This window comes from Thunnus albacares, chromosome 3, assembly GCF_914725855.1.
Source record: "Thunnus albacares chromosome 3, fThuAlb1.1, whole genome shotgun sequence".
NCBI lineage: Eukaryota > Metazoa > Chordata > Actinopteri > Scombriformes > Scombridae > Thunnus > Thunnus albacares.
This window is the reverse complement of record NC_058108.1, coordinates 37,006,788-37,032,621: the sequence shown is the minus strand read 5'-3', so window position 1 is coordinate 37,032,621 and position 25,834 is coordinate 37,006,788. Positions and strand designations below refer to the sequence as shown.

The 25,834-nt window shown below is 38.2% G+C and overlaps 2 protein-coding genes across 3 annotated transcripts in view; one reads left to right on the top strand and one right to left on the bottom strand.

Annotated features, from left to right (window-relative positions):
• Window positions 1-1,553: 1,553 nt before the first annotated feature.
• Window positions 1,554-7,574, bottom strand: rrp36 (ribosomal RNA processing 36). Of its 2 annotated transcripts, XM_044343249.1 has the most exons (9): window positions 7,443-7,573; window positions 6,036-6,298; window positions 5,873-5,978; window positions 4,003-4,138; window positions 3,851-3,917; window positions 3,652-3,756; window positions 3,493-3,570; window positions 3,274-3,391; window positions 1,554-2,455 (listed from the first exon to the last, which is right to left on the bottom strand). In XM_044343249.1, the coding sequence occupies exons 2-9, from the start codon at window positions 6,291-6,293 to the stop codon at window positions 2,304-2,306; spliced, it is 1,020 nt and encodes a 339-aa protein (XP_044199184.1). In that variant the 5' UTR covers window positions 6,294-6,298; window positions 7,443-7,573; the 3' UTR covers window positions 1,554-2,303. The 2 variants fall into 2 exon arrangements, with proteins under 2 accessions (XP_044199184.1, XP_044199175.1); XM_044343240.1 differs by having other exon boundaries at window positions 5,873-6,298; window positions 7,443-7,574.
• A 4,272-nt stretch (window positions 7,575-11,846) lies between these two features.
• LOC122975052 (apoptosis-stimulating of p53 protein 2-like) overlaps window positions 11,847-25,834 on the top strand; it is a 33,857-nt gene continuing 19,869 nt past the window's right edge. The window contains exon 1 of the mRNA XM_044343229.1: window positions 11,847-12,313. Coding sequence (XP_044199164.1) covers window positions 12,305-12,313 — 9 coding nt within the window. The 5' untranslated portion in view covers window positions 11,847-12,304. The remainder of the gene's footprint in view (window positions 12,314-25,834) is intronic.

Sequence of the window (25,834 nt, the reverse complement as noted above, 5' to 3'; positions counted from 1 at the left end):
GCAAATATGTCGTTACTCAGTCGGTTTCCATCTGCCCTTTTTTTTATAAGCTTTTTAATTATATTTAAAGAAAGAAGGAAACGCTGGAAGTTTGAAAAAAAATATCACAAAAGAAATTGCCTGCTTAATTGAGAAGTTGATGCATCGATAAAAGCAAAATGTGATGGAAACAGATTTAGTGAAGAGGATGATCCTCCTGGATGATCCACTATGGATTACTCGTTCGGACAGATGCACTTTGTGCCTGGTCCCAGCAGAAGAAGAAGAAATACGCCACCTAGCTGCCATATATCTATACAAACAGTTTATAGACGTGACAAAAACAGGCTGCAGTGAATATGAAGTTTGAATACTCCATGTAAAAATACTTATTTGGTCGCAGTTATGTAGTTATATCATCTAATCATAGTGTGGGTGACGAGCTATTTAATCTTTTTGGAATGAATGCGCTGAAAAGCCTGATGTCCGAGTTTTCCTTCAGCACGTAAACGCAGCATTCATTTGTCTCACAACTTCACGTGAACGTTACAGAAACAAATGTTATCAGATCTGTGAACGTGACGTTGAATATATACATATAAAATATATAAAGTACTTAAATTGTTTTGCATTTGTTCAAGTCATTTGTGGATTGGATGATGAATTTGTAGATGTATTTGTTGATCATATAAAATGCATTTGTCACCATTATTGAGACTAATTTCTCTTCGAACCAGAACCTTTGAAGTGTCACTGAGATGAGCTGAAACTGCAGTGAAGTCAGTGGACGAGTCTTTTTAGCATCAAATTCCCTCTTTGTGTTTCCTCGGACAGTGTTTCCCTGTTGAGCTGCAGGTGGAAGTATAGTAACAAAAAGAGGGACTTTGACACTAAAAAGACGTAACGTTGAAAGATATCTACTTGATTTGACTCACTGTCTCAGTCTCAGAGAGAGAATGTTGGTTGAAGACACACTTATGTGAACTCGTCCTTTAAAACACAGCTGCAGCAGATAAAACTGATTTAGATGTTTCACGTAACAAACACTGACGATGATGAAATGTCCCCAGAACATAAATCACTAGTGTCTCGTTGTCCTCTGAAGTGTGTTGAGCTGCTTGTATCTTCTGTCCTGCAGCTCCCTCTGCTGTCTGATCTACCACACTGCAGGTCTGTATTAATTAAAAACCTGCTGTTGATGGACTCGACAATATTAAGAGTAATCGTGAATGGTGGTGAAACAGCTGCAGGAACCAACAGAAAACAATAAAATAACCTTAAAATTTTTGAAAGAACATTTTTTTAATTGACTTTAATTCTGGAGTCACAGTGTGATTGCATCATTTCCTGCTAGTATAAAACAATGTAGTTTGTTGGTTTCATGAAGATTAGTATTATATACTGAATTAGATTAATATGCAGGATGAATTCTGGGTAAATATTTTGTATTGTACCTCGTGTGTAACAGTGTTCAAACACTTAAAACAGGTTGGAAACATCAGGAAAACTTTAGAAATGAACAATATTTGCATATTTATAGATTCAGGATTTTTCAGTGAAGGACAAAGAGGAGATGATGTTTGAAGGTTTTCACGTAATTGAGCTTTTTTTTTTTTTTTTTTTTTAATAGGAACAAAAAACATATTAGAGACATTTTCCAAGCAGAGTGTTTGTTCTGTATCTTTAAAAACACGACTGACTGGAAAAGCTTGAGGAAGAAACGTTATGAGGACGTTTTACAGGGAAACATTCAGTGACGGAGAAGCAGAAGAAGAATATAAAAACAAACATGTTATCTACAGTTCAGAGTTGGACAGCAACACAGAGACGCCGTTTACATCCGTATTAGATGAACAGTTCGACTCGTAGCTGATTTTATAAAGTCCTCCAACTTTACATCTCCAACATTTCTCTACATGATAAACACTCAGTGATGTTTGAGAAACACCGTCTCAAACACCCTTCCAACCATCTGGATGAAAACAGAGAGTTTAAACCGCTTTCTGAGGCTCGGACTCGGTGGCAGCTGCTGTTTATCTGGACAGAAAGACGTCGTTACACAGTTTGAAGCAGAGACTGGAAAACTCTCACTGACGGTGTGTTCACTGACACCCTTTCACCAGGAGCGCTCAGACGTCGGAGCGTCCCTGAATGCACCACACATTTTGCAATAAAACATATTTAAACTTTTGACAATAATATAAAGTTGATTCAGTTCTTCATCCATCAGGACCATCAGTCTGTCCGTTACTTCCCTTACACGCGGCGCCCTGCAGCTTCTTCTTCACGTGTTTTTTTTTTTTTTTTTTTGGTCATTGAACGCCTCACGCAGTCTTCTTCTGCTGCATCTGCTTCGGCAGCTTCCTGCGGTCTTTGCCGGCGTTCCTCTTCCTCTTCTTGCTCAGGAAGTTCTCCAGCTTGCCGCTCTTCTTCAGCTCCTCGTATCTCTCAGCCAGCTGCAGCTTCTTCTTCTCCGCTGGAAAAAAAACCCCAAAAAACAGATGATTTTAGTTTAGAAACTCAACAAGTCGTCTGATCAAAGAATCACAAAGATGAAGTTGTTTTTTTCATATTTACAGAATTTTTATAACCTTTTAAAAAGTTTTTATTTTCAACCAACAACTTTTAAGGATTAGCATTTTACCTTCCTCCCTGCCTTCATTGTCTTCCTGTTTTATCACATATTTAAACATATTTAAACATATTTAAACATTAATATTTAAACATGGTTTCGCTGCTTTCTTTTTCTTTTTTCATCATCTATATTTACTTGTAAAGCGTTTTGAGTCACACAAACAGGATATTAAAACACTTTCTAACACATTTCTCTCAGATTTTTATCTTTTAATCAAATGTTTTGTAATATTGTTCATTTCATTAATTAAACTTTATTTAATCAGGTTGTCTGAGTGCAGATAGCACGTAGTTCATTACAGTGTCTGTATATTTAAAGTAGGTTTGTAACTAACAGAATAGATCTTTATCGTCCACCGGGGGGCGACAACACATTTTGAGTTTCCAGAGAGACTCTACGGCGCCTCCTGGAGCTCAAAGGCTCAGACTGGCAGCTTTCTGCCAGGAGACACTTCCTTCCTCGTCCTTTCTGTAAAGAGCTGAATCAAGACCGACTATTCTGCAACCATTAGAACCATCCTGAACGTTTATTCAAGCGATCAGGTGTCCCAGACAGGAAGTTAAAGTTCTCCTGGATGTTTCCAGATCTTGTTTCATACAGATAATTAATTATCTCTTGATGAATCTGATCAGTTATTCTATGAACGTGTGTCGTCTTACATTTCTTGAGGAAGAACGGTCGTTCGCCCTGATTGGCTCGCTCTCTCTGCTGCCTCTTGAACTGCAGCTCTCTCTCTCTCTGCTGCTCTCGGCTCTTCCTCGCTCGCTCCTGGTTCTCCTGCACAGAGAGAGAGAGAGAGAAGTTCACACACGTTTAAAAAAACCGGACGCCGCCCGCCGTCATCGGACCGCACACAGGAAGCCCCGGAGGAGACTCACCATCCTCTTCAGCAGGAACTGCAGCTTCTCCTTCCTCTGGCTGCTCGTCTTCGTCTTCTTCAGCTTCTTCTGGACGATCTGCAGACGAAACAGGAAGTGAAGTTAACGTCCTGACTGATGGAAGCACCTCTACACCAGCAGCAGATGACGTTCTCTCACCTCTTTCTCTCTGTCTTTAATGTCATTGATGAATTTATACGTCTTCTCAAAGATCTCAGCCTTGTATTCTCCCGACAGGTCGTCAAATCGAGGATCTCTCAGCGTCTACGGCACAAAAAAAACAGAAACATGTGAGAAAACGTCTGATTTTTCTTCTCATAAACACACAAGTTCAGCTCTGCAGGTTTGCTTCACTCACTGGTTTCCTGACTGGGACGACCTGACGCAGGAACGGCGCCGGTTTCTTGGATGAAATCTCCATCGGCCTGAAAACAAAGACGCAGAACGTAAGAACACGCGTGACGTCAGTGTTGAAGGTTCAGCAGCTGAGCGAGCGGAAACGCTGCTCACCTGTTCTTGTTCAGTCGCTTCTTCTTGCTGCTCTGGTGACTCTTGCCGTCGTTGCCGTAGGCGACCTCGTTGTAAACTTTGGTTCCGACTTTGTTCTGCAGCTTCATGATGTCCTCAAAGGACATGTTGGACAGTTCTGACACAACAGAGAGTCGATAAGTTTAATTTACATGAAAACACTCATAAAACATAAATATGAATCAATTCATCATTTTAAGTCATTTTTTAAAGAAAAAAAGTAAAAATTCTCTGATTCCAGCTTCTTAAATGTGAATATTTTCTGGTCTCTTTAGTTTTTATGACAATAAACTGAAGATCTTTGAGTTTTTGATGACGTCATGTTGAGCTTTAAGAAACACTGATCGACATGTTTCATCATTTAATGACATTTTATAAACCAAATGACTAATCGATTAATCGAGAAAATGATTCACAGATGAATCAATAATTAAAATAATCGTTAGTTGCAGCTCTAGTAGATCAATAAACAGAAAATTAACAAACTGTAGCTGATTATTGAATAATCGTTTCAGTCATTTTTTTAAAGCAAAAATATCAAATATTTGCAGGTTTCAGTTTCTCAAATGCAAACAAACATTTCCACTATTATTTATATTCATAAAGAAAATAAACTGCAGATTAATTGATAGAGAATAATCGTTAGTCACAGTCATCGATCAAATGTTAGTTTAACAGCAGTTTTCTTCACATCAGCTGCTACGATAGTTTATCTCATTAAATCTCAGCCGTCAGTGGATCAGAAAGCTTTACAGATGTTAGCTTTGATCAGAGCTACGCTAGCTGTTCCCCTTTGTTTACAGGCTTTGTGCTAAGCTAAGCTAAGCTAAGCTAAACTAAACTAAGCTAAGCTAAACTAAACTAAACTAAGCTAAGCTAAGCTAAGCTAAGCTAAGCTAAGCTAAACTAAACTAAGCTAAGCTAAGCTAAGCTAAACTAAACTAAGCTAAACTAAGCTAAACTAAGCTAAACTAAACTAAAATAAGCTAAGCTAAACTAAACTAAACTAAACTAAGCTAAACTAAGCTAAACTAAACTAAGCTAAGCTAAACTAAGCTAAACTAAGCTAAACTAAACTAAGCTAAACTAAACTAAGCTAAGCTAAGCTAAGCTAAACTAAACTAAGCTAAACTAAGCTAAACTAAACTAAAATAAGCTAAGCTAAACTAAACTAAACTAAACTAAGCTAAACTAAGCTAAACTAAACTAAGCTAAGCTAAGCTAAACTAAGCTAAACTAAGCTAAGCTAAACTAAACTAAGCTAAGCTAAACTAAACTAAACTAAGCTAAACTAAATTAAGCTAAGCTAAGCTAAGCTAAGCTAAGCTAAGCTGCTTCATGGTGACTGTATAGACCTGCTATCAGTCTTCTCATGTTTTACAAACTGTTCTTTTAAAATAAGGTGAAGAAGTGAAAGAATGACGTTCACACTGATGTTTTCTGTTTATTCAACTTAAAATATTTAATTTACCGTCAAAAATCATCACATATGAGAAGCTGAAATCAGAAATATTTGACTTCTTCTTTGAAAAACGACTGAAACGATTATTTGATTATCAGAGTAGCTGCAGATTGATTTTCTGTCGATAAACTAATAGATTAATCGTTTCTCTACTTGAAACTGTAGATGAATTGATTATATTGACGTCAATATAAACCAGATCTGATCAGAACATTTGATCTATTGATATGAACTGTAAACAATAAAAATAAAGTTTATGATTTAAATAACTGAAAGAACATTTATATTATTAGTAGATGTTAATATTCAAAGATAAATTATTATTTATATAATATCAGTTATTGATGTTTTTAAGTTATTATCTGTATTAATATCAGCAGATAAACTCACCGTTCTTAATGTCTTCTCTGGTTTGGATCTCACTGCTACCACCAACATCCTCTGGCTCTTCATCATTATCATCATCATCATCATCATCATCATCCTCCTCCTCCTCCTCATCAGAGGCTTCACTGTCTCTGTCCTCTTCTTCATCCCCTTCATCCCCTTCAACCTCCTCCTCCTCCTCCTCCTCCTCCTCCTCCTCCTCCTCCTCCTCTTCTTCAACATCAGACCCTTCCTCCTCGCCACTGAATTCCTCCTCTTCCTCTTCTTGGCAGTACTGCTCTCCTTCCTCACTCATTCCTCCTCCTCTCTTGGTGAGCAGTGTGAAGTTCTTCTCCACATCGGAGTCTTCATCATCGCTGCTGCTCGCCATGTTTTTCTTCTCTGTGACCGCCGGCGCCCGTCGCTGCTTCTGTCTCCCCGTCATGACGACTGACGAAGAGAAGAACAGATGAAATGTTAGATGATGAAGGTTCAGGACGGAGGAAGAAACATTTCTGACGTGACGCTGAAAACACAAAACCTTTAAAATCCAACACGCTGTTGTGATGTAACTTCCTGTCATTAACAGCAGCGCTGCAGGCGGAGGTACTGATTGAGTTTTACCATGTGATGCTACTTTATACTTCCACTTACAAAAAGCAGTGTGTAGTCGGGGTCACATTTCACATGTCTATGAGTTGTTAACAGCTCCACCAAATAGTGATTTTTCCCTCTAAACTTCTCACATGCTTTCATTTCAATAAATGTTCAAATGATCCAATATTTCAGCAAAAATCAAAGATTAGAGAAAAAGTCCAAAAAACTGAAAACAGATTTGTGTATCAGAACTTTGTTTTTTCTTCTTTCCTCTCCCATTAATCATCTCACCACCCCTCAGATTTATCTGCTGACCCTTTGGAGGGGCCCGACCCCTAGGTTGGGAACCACTGGACTAAACTAGCTAACTGTATATAAAGTAGTGTAAACTAGCTCCACCTCCAGCAGCTACAACAGTAACATGCTGCTCTAACACTGATGCTTCACTATTAATAATCTAATGATGTCATATATAATAATATATCAGTCAGAGGGACCAAACCACTACTTTTACTGCAATACTTTAACTACATCAAGCTCATAATACTTATGTACTTTTACTGCAATACTTTAACTACATCAAGCTCATAATACTTGTGTACTTTTACTGCAATACTTAAACTAACTTCCGCTTGTAAACAGTAACAGTGAGTAGAAGGTGGATCAATAACAAACAGCTGGAGGATTCAGAGCCGCTGCTTATGTACTTTTACTGCAATACTTTAACTACAGAGCCGGAAACTCGCCACCAAACCAGACAGTCAGTAGTTCATCGAGGCGGCGGTTGAGTGTAAATTAAAGTTATTAGTTATCAATAAGACAAACTCTTGGATTCTGCCTGCGTGGTTTTTTGTTGGTGAATCATTTTCATGTCGAAATAACTGTTAGATGTTACAGATGAAAGGAATCTCTCTGTTAGTGTGTTTACTGGTTTCACTGGTGAACCAGAAGCTGTTTAACAGGCAGATTTACGACACAAACACACATTGAGACTCACCGACTCACTGCTGGCAGCGCAGATCCAGTAAAAGCGTCTATTTCTTCATATAAAGTCCAGTGTTGCTGAGCTCCATTATCCACGTGTGTGTGCGTGAAGGCTGCACGTGACACTCCAAACATAAAACACACTTCCGGGTTCAAATTAAAAGTATCATCTTATTTTTTCCATGTTTTCCACAAGCTGCTTCCGGTGTTTATTTGTCTTTATTCGTTTATTAGTCATGTTTCTACTACAGCTGGTTAGTTGTTAAATTATTTACCAACTCTTTTGATAATCAATTAATCACTTTGAGTCTTTTTTTCCAGGAAAAAATGTCCAAATTCTCTGATTCCAGCATCTTAAATATGAATATTTTCTGCTTTCTTTAGTCTCTATGACAGTAAACTGAATATTTTTATGTTATGGACAAAACAAGACATTTGATGACGTCACTTCGGGAAACGCTGATCAACATTTTTCACCATTTTCTGACATTTTATGGATTGATTGAAAAAACGATCAACAGATTAATCGATAATGAAAATAATCATTAGTTGTAGCTCTAGTTTCTACCACGATAGTTTATTTTTTTTACGCTGTCATTTTGTAGAAACTGTAAACACTGCCTACTTCCTGTCTCGCAGCTTTTACTTCCTCTGTGGGAGAAACTCAGTCATGCGCAGTGCTGCTCTCTGCTGGCCAGACAGCTCATCAACGATCAATCTGTTTTTAAGCGAAACATTAAATTTATCCCATAATCACCTCCTTCAGTAAATGTATTTCTGTGTCCAGTGTGTTATTTAATCATTTTACTGCAGAACTTCCTCATATTACTGCTTTACTTTGTTTACTGTAACTGTTTTTACTCCTTAATTGACAATAAAGCTGAAAACATAAATGAACCGTACAGGAAGTTAAGAAAGTCTTTAAATGTGTCCTTAATGAATGAGAAAACTTTATTTATATTATTTATTTTATTTTCAGCTCTGAAATAAATAAAGTGTGTTGATATTATTTTGAAAAACAAGCATCTGTTCATACTGTTCAACTGTGTCTTTCTACTGTATGTTCTACAGTACTTAACCAATACAGGAGGCTGATACTGATATTGATAAGGTATTAGAAAATCTGACAATATGACATATTGATCAATATTGATTTTCTTTACTCAACTCAACATTGATAAGATTCCCTAGATTTTTTTTTTTTTAACAAATGTGACATTTCTGTACTTTTTTCTGTTTTTTTTTTAAAAAGAACATTTCTTGTCATGTATCAGCCGTCATATACACAGATACCAACATATACAGTATCTATAATGAGCTCCTATTGGCTGATATATCAGATGAGACAAAACAAACCATGAAGAAGAAAGACGTCATTGAGCAGTGATGCAGTTAAAGGTGCAGTCCAACCAGTTTCCAGTCTGTTATTATCTAAAGTGTTCTAACATTCAACACTGTGTCAGAGTCTGTAAAAAACCATTCATCCCATTAGTTAAACTGGTCATTAATGGACACGCCAAGACTGTTTTACATCCCATGTACCTGCACTTTACTTTGAAAATTGATCTTGAATTAATTTTGAATTATTTAAAGCAATTTAATCCTTTCTTTTTCATGAAGTTGCATCTAATACAGTGTGAGATGTGTTTTACTTACTGTTTTAGTAACTTATAACGTGGATGATGTTGATGTTGATCATCGTGCTGCAAGCTGAAGGTGAGTTTCTGCTGTTGTGCAACGAAGCTGAACAATAAAGTTGTTTTTGATTTTGATTTAATCCTGCATCCATACCAAGTACATCCAGCTGCAGCACAAACATGCAGCATCAATGGGGGGCTGGTTAGGGTCAGGGGTCAGGGGGTCGGGGGTCAGGGGTCAGGGGTCGGGGGGCGGTCATCAGGTCTCATAAACATCTTTAACCTGTTGGACCAGAACACTTTAGTTCTCCAGGTGGAAGTCCAACAGAAATAGTTTACTGATGTCATTTATTTATGAAACAACAACAACAGAACTTTCACAGATGAAGCTGCTGCTGTTTATTGTGTGAATAACTGATAAAGTCTGTAGAATCATTATTAGACAAATGAGATTAAAATAAACTGAAACTTACAAATGATGAACATAACATTTCCCCTCAGACACAACCTGAAACACTGTTAGAAACCTGTTTTATTCTTAAATGAATTAAAAGAAATAAACTAAACGTACAGACTTGTGTCGTTAGTGAACGGCTCTCCAGTGATAAATCTGGATGAAACTGGATCACGGTTGATCTTCGTGTTGTTCACAGCAACTGTCTGTAAGTCTGTAATCATCTGGAAACATCAGCTTTAATGTTGATAGTAAATATCCAAAGGTTTTTGTCCTTTAAGGCTTTGAAACTGTATTTATTTTGCCACAAGTTTCACTAAATACAGAATTATTTGGTGTTAATCTTTGAAACTAAACCTGTTCAGTAGTAGAACATATACAACATATACATACATCTGTGATATCATATAGATTTGTCTCCTGTCCATGTTTATGGCATCTTTAATGTATCTGATGTTATATCTCACTTATTTATTGTTATATTCATTTTTTATGATTTTTGCCTCAGTGTGATGAAGTACTTTGATTTAATTTAATTCATTATTTTCCAGAAAATGTAGCTAATACATCATGATATTCTGTGTATCAACATCTCAATTTATACTGACACACATGTGACAGAGAGAGAATTATATTCATATTTCATTCTCTTACTCATTAATAATATTAAAAACACGTCACAGATTCAGCGCAGGTTTGTTGGAGGTCGACACACACACGCGCGCGCGCGCACACACACACACACACACACACACACACACACACACACACACACACGCACGCATTAACGGCAGAGGAGGAGGAGTTTATTCCCGTTGCCAGGAGACCAGGTGAAGTCAAGTTGCTGATATTAAAACCGGACGATGAATAAATCGTCCTTCACAATAAAAGCTGTGGTGGCCAACAGTAAAACCAAACTGCAACTTTCAGCAAAGAAAAGTCTGGTTATGAAATGAATGTTGTCACATAAGACAATGTCTCGTGCATATTTGACTACTGTAGCTGAGTAATTTGATTTTATGCAAAGGGTGGTAAACAGTTTTTGGGGGAAATTAAACTGTAGAAACATAAAACCCTAAAATATTAATGTTAAGATTAATCTGACTAGTAAAATGTTTCCTGGAATAAAGTGACCTTCAAGGTTACAATAACCGTTAAACTCCTTCATGATTAAGTCAGATTAAAGAATATGTTGACACTAAGTCCTCCTGTCTGTCCGTACTGTTTACTAAGAAATTCTGTCTTTCAGGATGTTTTAGAGATGCTGACTGACACTCGACGCCACTCATGTGGGATCTGTTTACAGACCGTATGGACAACAGGAACCACACAGCAGTTTTTCTAAGTACATACAGGCATGAGAGCTGTATTTTAAGACACTTTAAGACTAAACATTTACTTTAAGGGAGATTTGAGCAGCCTGTCTCCTATAACTTGAAAATAAGTGAAAAATGAGACGTAAATTTACTTTTTTCTGATCAGATATTTCTGAATTGGGATCATTATTTTGTTGCTTTTAACAGCGTTTAATTTAGAAGAAGTTCTTGTGTTTTTGTGACATTAAAGACACTGATTTTTGTTACAGTGACAAACTGCATCCTTAAATCCTCAAATGTCGTCCTTTCTCCCTACAACTCAAGTTTGTTTTAGATAACGATAGAACTTGGTTCTCATTTACTGTTATATTTAAATATGTTTGTGATCATATTGTGTTATTTTTTATATGGAGGGCTTAGACAGGTGTGAGATATTATTATAAAAATGATCAAACTTTCTGACTCTTTCACAATCCTGTTAATTATTTTCAATAGAAATTATGTGGGACAAAAACATGTGACTACGTTTTTTGGTTCATTTCCTATTTGATTGATTATTGATATAATAAATCACACACTGTCTGTCGCTCAGAATTTTACAATCATAATCTTCTTTGAAGTCGCTTCTGAAAACTTTTATCATGAGGATTTTCTTATAATCTTTATTTATTTATATATTTCTAAATGTTGTATATGTGGGAATGTGTGTGTGTTTGTTTACTCTGTCATGTCTGTCCTGTAAAGCACTTTGTAATTACTGATTTTGATAAGTGTTATACACAATAAATAAGCTTCTTTTTGTTTGATTTTTATTATCATCTAGGCTATTCATCTGTTTTCTATGTCATATAAATTATATATTTCTTTATTTATTTACAATTTATATTTATTACGGAAAATCGGTTTAAATTGTTGAACAAATCTGAGATGTGGGTGATGATGGCAGTTTGGAATCAGCTACTTTAGTCCTACAAACGACGCTGTTATTCTGAAAAGCCGCACCGGAAGCGCTGTAGCTCTCCCGTACCGTGCCTCTGCCGGTCACCGGTCTGCGCTGATTGAACGGTCGTGATCCAAACACACGTACAGTCAGACTGATGCTCAGCAGGGAGCCGCCGCAGCTCCGCCCGCCGCGCTTTGTTTTCTGCTCACACCTTCAAAAACCTGCAGCGGCTTTATGGTTAAAAGCTGCTTCCTGCCGCCTCGTGCTCAGCAGCTCTGAACATATAAATCATCTTTTATTCTCTCCGGAGGGATCAGACAGATAGAAGAAAGGGCCTGCTGGTTCACTGCAACAGGTCGAGGAGGAGCTGAAATATAAGATATAAATCAGATGTGAAAGAAGCGAAGAAGAAGAAGAAGAAGAAGAATAGCCAGACGGACTGCAGAGAGGAAGAGGAGGATGATGGTTTGATGGTTTGATGGTTTCAGCTGCAGTCTGGATGCGACAGAGCGGAGAAGTGCCAACATGATGCCGGTGAGTTCAACACTTCATTTACTATTTGTCTCCATAGAAACAGACAGCTTCCTCTCAGCTTTCATTCTTATTCTTCTATCAACACAATCCGGTAAATTTACACGTTAAAGCTCCTGGAAAAAGAATCTTTACCGGGTAAAATATCTGATTATGATCGTGAATAGACCAGGTTCTGCCCTTCTAATGATGATATGAAGTTTCTATCATTTAAAGGGCAAGTTCACCGTTTTTTTTAAGTGTGTATTAAAACAACACGCAGACTGAAACTGGTTTTACTCGCTATAATTGTTCCTGTTGTTCATACTGACCATTAAATGATCCGTTGTTAATGGTCTTTCATTAAGATGGTGGAATAAATCCACAGCCCTCCTTCCTGTTAATGATTATTCTCATTATTGATTCATCTGCCGATTATTGTCTCGATTAATCAGTAAGTCGTTTGGTCTATTGAAAGGCTAGAGATGGTGAAAAATGCACATCACTGTTTCCCAAAGTCCCAAAGATATTTAGTTTATTATCATAAAACCAGAAAATATTCACATTAGAGAAGCTGGAATCAGAGATATATTTTGTTTGTTCTTAAAGAAAATGACTCAAAACGATTAATCGATTATTAAAACAGTCGCTGTTTAATTCTCTGTAGTTCAGAAGTTTATCTGCAGTTAAAATTCAGCTTCAGCTTTTCAAACGAGTCAAATCAAGTGTTTGTCTTCTACAGTTGCAGCTTGTTTTTAGTCTTTTGTTGCTGTTACAGAAGATTTCTACTATATTTGATTAATAATTAATACGGCTGAAGTTTCATATTAGCTTTTAATTAACTTTTAAATACATTTTTGTACAAACTGAGGACTGATGTTAACTGATGGATATGAATATCAAAACAAGTTAGACTCTGATACGAGGCTTCAGCAGTCTGAGTTATTCATATTGAACAGATGTCTTCTAAAGTTTCAGTCTTCAGTAACACAAAGAAGGAAGTTTGAACTAAACAGACTGTAACTTTGGATAAAATCTACTTGGTTTGTTTAAGGTTCTTTAAATGTGTGTAAAGACTTTTAATAGCAGCGCTGAAACAGTTACATGTTTAATCACACGTTTCCTGAAGTAAACACATCATGACGGTCTGATCCAATAAAAAGTTAAAAGGATGATGAACTTTACTCACAGGATCAGACGACGCTCTGAGATCAGCACTAATAATAGAACTATTGTACCATTGTCTTCACCGTGAACGGAGGTTTATAAGGAAAGAAAGAGTTTTGACCTTTTCATCCAGACTGCAGCGGCTCCTGAAGCCCCGTTTCACTGCGTCTCAACACTTTGACATTTTAAGTTTAGTTTAGCAGCCGGATTTAAGACAATAGTCTGTAGTGTTAGAAAGGAAGTAACAGTTAGTTTCAATATCAATCAATATGTTGATTATTTTCTCCATTAATGGATTCATTGTTTCATCTGTAAAATGTCAGAAAATAGAGAAAAATGCACGTTGTGATTTATTAAAGCTCGAGACGACGATTTCAAATGTTGCTTTTTGTCTGATCAACAGTCCAAAATCTAAAGATATTCAGTTTACTGTCACATATGAGACAGAAAAGCTTCAAATTCTCACAGTTGAGAAGCTGCAACGACTGAATATTTGGTATTTTTGCCTTAAAAAAACTACTAAAGTGGATCTATTATCTATACTCTTTTAACTCTTTGACTCTGAACTGTCAGTTTTGCTTCCATGGTTACAATCTGTGACACCAATCATGTCTAATAATCAGTGGTTTGTTAATAACGTTGTGGAGGGAGTAATAAGAGTAATAAGAAGAGTTTTTACAGGAGCAGAAACTAGTTGGAAACATTCAGCAGTGAAGAGGAAGAAACTCTCCTGCGTCGGACTGTTAGTTTGCAGAAGTTTTGCCACATGAACAAGTTTCAGTCTCTCAGTTCTGCTCCGACGTTCAGTCTGAACAGAAATCTTTTGTTTTGTTCTTTGCTGAAGTGTTTCAGTAAAACTTCCTTGAAACTGTAGAATTAGACATCAAACATTTTCTGCTGGAGTGAACGGAGCTGAATGTTTTGGGATGGTTGCGTCAGCCATGTTTTTTTTTTTTTAGTTTAGTTTAGTTAATTTACCCAGAATTCATAGCAAAGTATTCCCACTAAAGACATGTTAGAACTGGATGGTTTTGTGTTGATGTGACGTCTGTTTGTTGGATCTGAGCTGCAGTCAGTCGGGTCCTGATCTGGTCGATGATTATTTTCCCCTTTATGATTGTCTTAATGAAGCTGGGTTGGGTTTGTGTGATTGTTCTCACCAGTTTAACCATCTTACTGGACCAGAAACAGCTTTTTTATGAAGCGAAACTTTCACAGTGCAGCTTTATGAAAACAGTAAAAACTTGTTTCACTTTTTAAATACTTCAAGCTTCCATTTATTCATCCATAAAATCAGTGGAAACCACACCGACCCTTACAAAGACAAACAGCAGTAACTACAGAAACATTTCTGTTCTTCACAAGAGTAAAAACACCAGTTTGACACTAATTTGATCTGAAACCATAATGAGTTCTGGTGAAGACCGACTGGAAGCAAACAAATCATGCAACAAGGCCTCCGGAGATGTTTACATCACAATAATAACACGTTTTTATCCTGCATTTCTTAGCAAACATTGTGTAAATAACCAACTCACCGCTCTCTCTGACAGTTTGTGCTACTTTGTTCCAAGTCGCATTTCTTCTGTCATCTGGAGAAAAGTTGAATAAAAACAGAAACTATTACAACAATCTTCCCAGAGCTTCCTAAACCTCTAAACCAAGCTACAGTTTCACTCCATCATCACCTCCAGGCAACGTCCGCCAGTCCTGCGTTGCTCAGAATCCCATAATGCCTTGTGGAGCAACTCACTCGTGTCCCATAGAAGATGAATGAGGGTGAACTTTGTCTTTAATCAGGATGAATCTGGAGTTTAAATATGATACTAAAATAAAATATATAAGTAAAACAAACATGGCTGCCGGTTCACTGAGAGCTTTATTTGATGTGATGTTTCTGTCGATAGTTCAGCATCATGTTGTGTTGCAGCTGACTGTAACATCACCTACTGTAGGCTGTAATATTCTCCTCTAATATCTCTGACTGTCACATGACCGCCTCTCATATCAGTGATGTAGCGCTTTGCTATGTTTTTTTAGCATCTAACTTCATGTCAAAGCGTCTCTTTATTTTGAGGTTACAGCAGAACATGTCGCCTTATATGTGACGTTTTAGGAGCATCAATGATGCTGAAATCTCAGGAACCTTCATGAACAGGTGACGTTCACCAGGCTGAAAGCAGAGATTCACTTCAAGTTTGTGACATTTAGATAGTTTGTTAAATCCGACCTTGGCCCGTGTGTTTGATGTATGGTGGTTTATCTTTTTACCTTTTCATCATGAGTAAAATGATCAACAGGAGCAGCATCTGATGGAGGAGGAAGGTCTGTTTAGAGGAAACTGAAGCACAGAAAGGAGGAAGTGAGCTGAACTTCTCTCAGCAGCATCATTGTTGTTATTCACACAGTAAAATCTACCTTCCACATAATGACTAACATTCAACTGCTTTGAGAGTGTGTGTTTGACTGAAGGTGAACTGCTGTGTGTGTGTGTGTGTGTGTGTGTGTGTGTGTGTGTGTGTGTGCGTGTGTGTGTGTGTCCTTCAGTTGAAAACACTTAAATGATCTCTAAGTGTTTCATACAGGCCTCCTCTCAAACACACACCCTGATCATTGTCCTCATCATCTTCCAGGCAGGGCTCAGTGGAGCTCGCCGTGCTGCTTGGTAACTGTTGCCACAGTGACCAGAAACACACACACACACACACACACACGCTGTTCAAGGTCATATGGGAACAGTATTATTTTAGTATTCTTGAGCCGATGAGGAACTAAAGCGGGGAAGTTGTAACCTTCCTGTTCATTTGTAGTATCGGCCTGATGTTGACCATAAAATCAGATATCTTTTTCCAGCATTGATCGTGTTTCACTCGGACCGTTTTCACAGCCAGCAGCACTGTAGGGCTGTAATGTTCATTACAGTAACTGTACTGTAATGTTAATTCTCTCTTTGCCGCCACGTATGAAGGGCAGAAGATGTTATTTTGCTCTGGAAAACGTTAAAGAGGATGTTGAGGAAGCAGGTCAGTGAGCAGGTGTACATGCAAAAATTTCCAGCTCTATATTTATATTCTGGGGCTCTACTGGAATATCTTTGCATGATTTCCAGTTAAAAACTCCTTATTTATCTTCTACTGGTCCTTTATGCAGCCCCTCAGTTCAGCCTCTGTCTGAAACAGGCTGTTTTAGCTCCTGTCTCTTTAAGGCCCCGCCTCCTGATGAGCCCACTCTGTTCTGATTGGTCAGCTTCAGGAAGCTTCCTCCGGCTCCGGAGGCTACGTAAACAAACTATAGTAGCAGGATTTCACTTCTTTTTCTCCTTCTTTACTCCAAATGTCAACTTCTCAAATCCATCCGTACATGTTGGACACATGGAAACACCTTAGCAACCACCTTAGCAACCAAGGCTACAGAATGGACATGTAAGCAAGGTAGAAAAAAACATTGCAAACAAAGCGTTCAGAGCAGGTTGAAGCCCTGACCTGCGACTTGCAGGCAGCATTTCTACAAACATTCACCTCAAGTTTTAGAACTTTGACCATGTTTAACATCCGACGTCACAACAGGATATAAATGACAGAAAACCACAAAAGCAGAATATGTCTCCCTTACCAAAATATATCAGCAAAACAGAGGCAAATATGAACTCTGGGAAATTCAACAGAGATAACTCAAACACCGTCCGTCTACTCTGGTAACCACAGGATGAGCTGAACCAGTACAAAGCTTTAAAGCATTTAGAACTACATTGATTCGAGGATTTCTTTGTTACTGCAGACACAACGTACGTACACACACATACAGCCATGAATGCACCAAATTTAACAGAATGTAATTTACTACAAAACAGTTTTCCATGGAGCCCTCCTGGGGTCACATGGTGGGAGGAAAAAACTTGATGTGTAAATCCGTGTGCACAGATTTCTGCCCTCGGATTCACAATCTGTGCACACGGATTACATTTTGTTAAATCATATTGTTAAATCTGCAGATAAATCGAGATAAAATTGAACTTACTGGGTAAATGTGATCACCGCTGTCCATGCGAGGCAGGTCCATCCACTGAAGAACAGAAGAGGACATGTAATCCATGTGTATGGATTGTGTGGATCTGAGGGAACAGTTTAGAAATCTGTTAGCACAGATTTATACATCGAGTTTATTTTCTACCATGTGACCCCAGGAGGGCTCCGTAGTTTTCTCCTTCCTAAAACAAAAACTTGACAGTCTGTCAGAGTGCCAGGTTTGCAATTTTTCAAGTGTGTCTTAAACCAACAGTCAGGAGCTCAAATGAACATTTAAGCTGTTTTTCTTGCTGTAATCATTCCTCCTGTTCATACTGACCATTAGAAGATCCCTTCATAATGACCTTACAATGGAAGTCCCAAAATCCACAGTCCTCCTTCTGTGTAAAAAATGTATTTCAAAGTTTATCTGAAGCTAATATGAAGCTTCAGCGTCCAAATGAGTCAAATCAAGTAGATATCTTTCAACGTTACAGTCTTTTTAGTGCCAAAGTTCCTCTTTTTGTTACTATACTTCCACCTGCAGCTCAACAGGGAAACACTGTCCGAGGAAACACAAAGAGGGAATTTGATGCTAAAAAGACTGTAAATGTGTCAGATATCCACTTGATATGACTAACTCAGACTGATGAAGCTGAATAGAAGCTTCACACAGACTTTTAAATGACTGTGTGGACACACTGTGGATTTTGGCCTCCATCACTTCCATTGAAAGCACATTTGAAGGGGATCTGATAGATAGATTGATAGATAGATTGATATGTACAGTTCAGTTCAGCATATCAAGTAGCCCGACAGACAGAAAGTACAATGATTGATGTACCAAGTCCAGTCTGAGTTCAGTCCAGAGCACACAGAGAGATTAATATCCAGTATGAACAGGAGGAATGATTACAGCGAGGAAAACCTCTTTCACTGCTCATATGAACACTGTAAACCTGCCAGAACACACTGTGTGTATCCTTGAGGTCTAACAAAAATATTGAACACATTTCCCTCCTCAGAAAACATTTTCAAAGCCACATTTTTAAGTATTTTAAATCCTGCATTGTTGTCCAGTCACTGCCTGGTGCTGGTGTAGAGTATAGGAACATGCTAACTTTAACCTCGTTAGTGTAATGTGGTAACAATGATGGGAATATGTCCATCAGGTTTATAGGTATGTTTTAGTCTTTATCGGCTGCTGGTTATTTGTTTTTATTGGTGACGTCAGAGCTTCAGAAGCCAACTGATAACTCAGCTGTTAGTGACTATAATCACCGATACGCTACACCAGTCATCTGCTGCTTGGAAAAATGAAAAATATGCGATTTTAAAAACAGCTGGCAGCCAATCAGAGAATGTTTCTGGCTTTTCAGCATCCTGAGTTGTTGATGTTGTTGTTGTTGTTGGTGGTGGTGGTAGTATCCTGAACAGCAGGCAGGGTTTAGGGCTCTGTGTGTGTGTGTGTGTGTGTGTGTGTGTGTGTGTGTGTCTTGTTAATCCAATATTGTTGCGTCACATGATGCTGTCGGCCATATGGCTCCAGCCGTCCACGCCGCCTACAAAACATTTGGGATGTGACCTGCAGCGTGCCAGCTGCCACCACGTTTCCCCCGAGCAGAAATAGAGCAAAACTGAAATCATGCATCTTACCGGCACAGAATATTTGAGTTCATTCAGTTTTAGTTCTGGAGCTTCTTCTTTTTTTTTTCCTCAAATCATTTTTCCCTCATGTGCCTGATTTTCTATTTCAGTCCACTCATGTAGATCTGAATTCTGATTGGACAACAGCTTCTCTGCTGTTTACTCTTAAATTAAAGCTGCCATATGTTTTGAGAGTCTAAAAGGGGATTTTTGTAGAAATCATCAGAGCTGCAAAGATAAGAAATTGATCAATTAGTTGATCAACTGAAAGATAATCTGCAGCTGTTTTTGATAATCAAATAATTATTTCAGTCATTTTTATAAGTGAAAATGTCCTTAAAAGTGATGATTTAATGCTTAAGATAGTAAACTTTTGGAGCTTTGATCGGACAAAACAAGACGTCATCTTGGTGTTTAAGAAATTACATTTTTCTCACATTTCAAATGATTAGTCAATCAATCAAGAAAATAATCGGCAGATTAATTGATGATGAAAATAATCATCAGTTGCTGCCCTAGAAATCATATATCATGAAAGTTCTTCTCAAAACTGCCATAAACTTCTTCACAGACTTTAAAACAGAACTAGAAATGGTTCAATATTCTGAAGTAAATGTTTGTGCTTCTCTTGTTTTGTCCAAAATCCAAAGATTCAGTTTTACTTTCATGTATGAAACAGAAAAGCTTCAAATCCTCAAATTTAAGAAGCTGCAGCCAGGAAATATTTGGCATTTCTGCTTAAAAACACAAAGACTAAAAATGATTAGTTGATTAAGATAGTTGCTGATTAGTTTCCCATTGATCACCTAATCGATTAATCTACTAGGCAAGGCACATTTCAACAAGAAGGCAATTCAAAGTGCTTTACATAGAGTAAAAAAGGCATCAAGATAGAATATAAAAGCAACACAAGTTATCATAAAAAGACAGAATAAGACAGATAAAACAGGAGAATAAAAGTTACAGTGTCGTGCGTGATATTAAACAAACAGAAAAGTCTTCAGCTGTGATTTAAAAGAACTGAGAGTTGCAGCAGACCTGCAGTTTTCTGGGAGTTTGTTCAGATATGTGGAGCATAAAAACTGAACGCTGCTTCTCCATATCCAGACCTGATCCAGACCTGATCCAGACACTTACAGTAGTCGAGTCTACTGAAGATAAATGCAGGACAAGTGTTTCCAAATCCTGCTGAGACACAAGTCCTTTAATTCTTGATATATTCTTCAGGTGATAGTAGGCTGACTTTGTAATTGTCTTAATGTGGCTGTTGAAATTCAGGTCTGAGTCCATGACGACACCAAGATTTCTGGCTTGATTTGTAGTTTTTAATATTGTTGATTGAAGCTGAGTGCTGACTTTTAATCGTTCTTCCTTGGCTCAAAAAACAATTACTTCAGTTTTGTCTTTGTTTAATTGAAGAAAATTCTGGCTCATCCAATCGTTGATTTGTTCAATGCACTTACGCAGTGCTTGTATTGGACCAGAGTCCCCTGGTGATACGGTTATGTAAATCTGTGTGTCGTCTGCATAATTATGGTAACATAATTTGTTGTTTTCCATAATCTGAACCAGTGGGAGCATGTAGATGTTGAACAGAAGAGGCCCCAGAATGGAGCCTTGAGGAACTCCGCAGGTCATTTTTGTCTGCTCAGATGTGTAATTAACTATTAGTCATAAAGTAATACCTGTCCTTTAAGTTTTTGTTATTATTATATTTTTATCTTTTTTATTTATTTCTTTTAGTCCTTGCTAGACGCGACATAGAACTGAACCAACATCTCAAAACGTCATGAGGATCAGATTTACATCAACAAAATCACTTTTTAGATTCTTTTTCTCTTTGTTTTTGTGTTTCATGTTTTTATTGTAAAGGACTTTGTAGCTGTGTTTTGAAAAGTGCTACAGTATATATTATTATTATTATTATTATTATTAGTAGTAGTAGTATTATTTATTGCAGGATTGTTGCATTCAACTGCAGGAGTTTTAACAAAAAGGACCTAATAAACTTAACAATGAAACAGCAGATGTTAATTAAAAGGCTCCTGCCCAAAAGAAGCATCTCATAACAGAAGAAGAGTTTTTGTTGATAAAGTTCGACACACAGATGTTCTTTTGTCTCATTTGTGTAGAATCAGAGGAAGTCGACCTGTCGATGTGAACATGTCGGTCTGTTACAGCCGATGATGTCTCAGTGGTTGACTGCGCAGCGACAGGATTAGGAGACGACTTCGTGTCGATGAGTCTTCATTGTTCTGAAGAAGCTGCTGACGTCTTTCAGACAGTCGATGGATCATTAGTTTCCTCCTTCACAGCGGTGGGGGGTTGTGGGTGGTGGTATTAAAGCTGCGTGATGCTGCGCTAATTCCTGGCTGGATTAAGAGCTGCAGCCTCAGGAGTTTAATGAGGCCTCAGCCTGTTGACAGACAGACAGGCGGACAGACAGACAGACAGACAGACAGACAGACAGGTGTACTCTGCTGCTCTGTCAGTTTTATTGCAGCTTCCTGTTGTTAGTTTTCACTGTCAGCATCATGGTGTTTATGGCAGTATGCCAGCGACTCAGCCCTTCAGCCTCTGCATATGTTGGAGAAAAGATTATCGTTAAGCTAAACTTAAAGGCCTCGTGAAATGAAAAATACATTTTCCCAGTTTTAATCCTGCGTCCCCCGTATTAATAGTTCATTTATCTCTTGTTTTATGCCAAATATATGTCACAAAATCAGTATTTTTATGTCTTTTCTCTTCCTGTAAAACGGTTTCAAATGTTTGATGACTCATCCTGCACTCAGGGGTGTTTACAAAAGTTCATCCAATCAAATGTGACTTTGTGCGAGTTGCAGCCAAACCGCACGTCATTGTTTGTGTGTCGTAGAGGCTAACAGAGCGATGAGGGGAGCCGAGCGTCGACCTCCTGATCTAACAGCAGGTGAAGGAGGTGTGTGTGGAGCCCGGCCCACATTTTAGTGGTCCAATCAAATGCGATGATTTGATTTAAAATAGCTCATGTAATTGTACACCGCTCAAATATTCGGTTTCACTGGGAAAGACGTCGCAGTACAGAAGCTAAAGACGCTCTAACTTCTGTTTCATGGAGCCTTTAAAGGGCCACTCCACCTACAGATTAAAAAATAATGATCAAAATAAAAGCAACTATTCTGACTTTGCTGGATACTAAAACTCCCATATTGCAGCTGGATGGTGTCTTATATGTTTGTATCTCCAAGCCCAAGTTGAGATGACCCTGATGACATCACATCACTATGACATCATCAGGGTTATTTTCTCCACTGAAGACGCCGTGCAGCTGTTTTCACAGGCTGAGTGAAGCTCGACGGACGGTCGCTCAGAGCCGGTTGTTAGGATGTGTTGTCTGTTTATAGTCGTTCCAGACGGCTTCACTCAAAGGTGACCGTCACAGAGAGGGGAGGGGGGCGGGGCCAGACGTGATATCATTAAAATATGGAGATAATGGTGCATATTTTCAGACAGTCTGTCCTGGAAGGCAATCATAATGTTACACTCTGTTGTTCACATGAAAAGTTACAGAAATAGTGGATGAAAAAGAAGAGCTGGAGAGAAAAGAGATTTACTCAAGTACAGTTTTGAGGTACTTGTACTTTACTTGAGTATTTCCATGTGATGCTACTTTCTACATTTCAGAGGGAAATATTGTACTTTCTACTCCACTACATTTATTTGACAGCTTTAGTTACTTTTCAGATGAAGATTTGACACAATGGATAATATAACAAGCTTTTAAAATACAACACATTGTTAAAGATGAAACCAGTGGTTTCCAACCTTTTTGTCTTTTGACGTCTTACAAAAAGCAGTGTGTAGTCGGGGTCACATTTCACATGTCTATGAGTTGTTAACAGCTCCACCAAATAGTGATTTTTCCCTCTAAACTTCTCACATGCTTTCATTTCAATAAATGTTCAAATGATCCAATATTTCAGCAAAAATCAAAGATTAGAGAAAAAGTCCAAAAACTGAAAACAGATTTGTGTATCAGAACTTTGTTTTTTCTTCTTTCCTCTCCCATTAATCATCTCACCACCCCTCAGATTTATCTGCTGACCCTTTGGAGGGGCCCCGACCCCTAGGTTGGGAACCACTGGACTAAACTAGCTAACTGTATATAAAGTAGTGTAAACTAGCTCCACCTCCAGCAGCTACAACAGTAACATGCTGCTCTAACACTGATGCTTCACTATTAATAATCTAATGATGTCATATATAATAATATATCAGTCAGAGGGACCAAACCACTACTTTTACTGCAATACTTTAACTACATCAAGCTCATAATACTTATGTACTTTTACTGCAATACTTTAACTACATCAAGCTCATAATACTTATGTACTTTTACTGCAATACTTTAACTACATCAAGCTCATAATACTTATGTACTTTTACTGCAGTAAAGGATCTGAGTTCCTCCACTGCTGCTCCTTTCTCATCTTCACACAGCTGAACAAACACTGTATGAAGTGAGTGTGAATGTCAGCTTATCTGTTTCAGAAAGTTACAGAAACGGCTGCAGTTCATCTAAATTTGATCTAAACACAATCTGCAAAGACGGAGGGTCAACAGGTCCTGTGATGCTCTGACAGTTTCCTACTTCACTGAGTATAAACACACACCTTCAGTCTTTATTCAGGACATTTTTAGGGTCCGTAACCTGCCCTTCTGACGACAGGAGGTCTCACTCCCCCTCCCTATTGTCGTCCTGAGGGACAGACGGCCTCACCTTCCCGGGCTCTGATTGGCTCCGGTGTTTCCTGGCCGACCTGCATTTGGTGAGTGACGGCGGTGACCCACTTCATGTGCATGAACCTGAACGAAGACGGCACTGCTCCAGTTTTCCTTGTGAGCTGAATGTAGGACAGCAGGCCGGGCCAGACGGCTGCTTCTCCCCGAGACCAACTCATCTCTCTCACTTAGCTTCAGCCTCTGATTATCTGATCTAAAAGATTTATTTTGATTTTCTGTTGACAAGAACTTTGGGGTGGTTACTTTAGCTGACAGCATGACAAATCTCGCATGAGTCACGTCTGCAGACGAGCTAAACGACGCCCTTTTTTGGATGAGACACTTTGTTTCCATTCGCTGCAGTCGAACAGCTCGCTGTGGCTGACTGGTAACCTTTTAGTTTGAATGTGAACCAGGACAGAGCTGACAAAGTGAATATAACTTTTTCCAGACTAATTAGGACTTAAAAAGAGAAACATTTACAGTCTGACTGGCAGTCCCTCCTGGTGTTTGACCTGCTGTTTAAAAACTGGCAGCAGGAAGCTTTTGATGAACTCGTTCCAAAAACCCAAAGAGCAAATTCTCTCTGCCAGACTCACACTTTATCTGTCCAGTCTGAGTGAGAGATTTTATATAACCACGAATCAGATCCAATTTCATACAACTGTTATGGATCCCAGGTCACCAGACTCCCTCTGACGACACCGAGAAGAACATTTCTGAAATTTTACAAGTATTTTATTTATTCAGTCGTCTGTTCAATTATGTTTTCTGCAGGTTTCATTTGAATGAAGCAGTTTTTAAAATGAAACTCAACTGTAGCTATAATAACTGTAACATCTGTTTAGATTAAATAGCTGCTTCCAGGAAACCTCCAAGGACTTTATTAGGAAATTTCAGAATAAAGCGTTAACATTTTGTTTCCTAATATTAAGGTCTAAATGAATCTATATAAATATAGTTTGTTAAAAGAAGTTAAATTTAAATCTAAAAAATGTCAACTGTAAATCACTTTGGATAAAAGTTAAATATAAAAAACAGACATTTAGCTCAAAACACAGCTGTGCTTCCGTCAATATGTCAATGTGTTGTATTTTAAAAGCTTGTTATATTATCCATTGTGTCAAATCTTCATCTGAAAAGTAACTAAAGCTGTCAAATAAATGTAGTGGAGTAGAAAGTACAATATTTCCCTCTGGAATGTAGAAAGTAGCATCACATGGAAATACTCAAGTAAAGTACAAGTACCTCAAAACTGTACTTAAATACAGTAACTTGAGTAAATGTACTTAGTTACTTTCTACCACTGATGCACAGTGATGAAAAGAAAATATAACTGTTTTAGTATTTTGGGTGGACACAGCTGAGAGTCAGAATGAAGACAGAAGAGTCTAAACCATGACAAACCTGCTTGTCTTGTTCTTCATCATGTAACTACTTTTTAAAATCTTTTTTTCTGCCATAAAGAAGCAGTGTGACTTGATTTTTGTGTGAATCAAATTCCGTTTCTCTGGTATTTATGTACCTGTGCATCAGAGGAACATCTGCATGTAAATGATGCTGCAGTCGGTCTCACCCTGTGAGACGAAAAAACCACCAGAAAGGTCGAAAGGAGGCGGCTCGTTTTTCAGATTCAAGCCGAGAGGGGAAAAAGTGAAGCCAGAGAGCAGACGAGAGCTGAAGAGGGACAGCGGAGAAACCAGCTCAGGACTGTCAGGTCCAAGGTTCAGATCCTGTAGAGCAGCAGGAGGAGCCGAGGAGCATCGACACCACCTTCCTCAGGATAAATAAAGACGCTGAACGCTGCCTGCCTGCCTGCGGGTTGGCGGGCTGTGGGAGGCGATCTGGCTCTGGGCCTGACGGCAGCAGATACCCTGCTGGAGTAACAGATGGCCCAATGCATCATGGGAGTTATGTCCACAAATATCTATTATGGTCTTAAATAGCACAGGAAGCTGCAATAAAG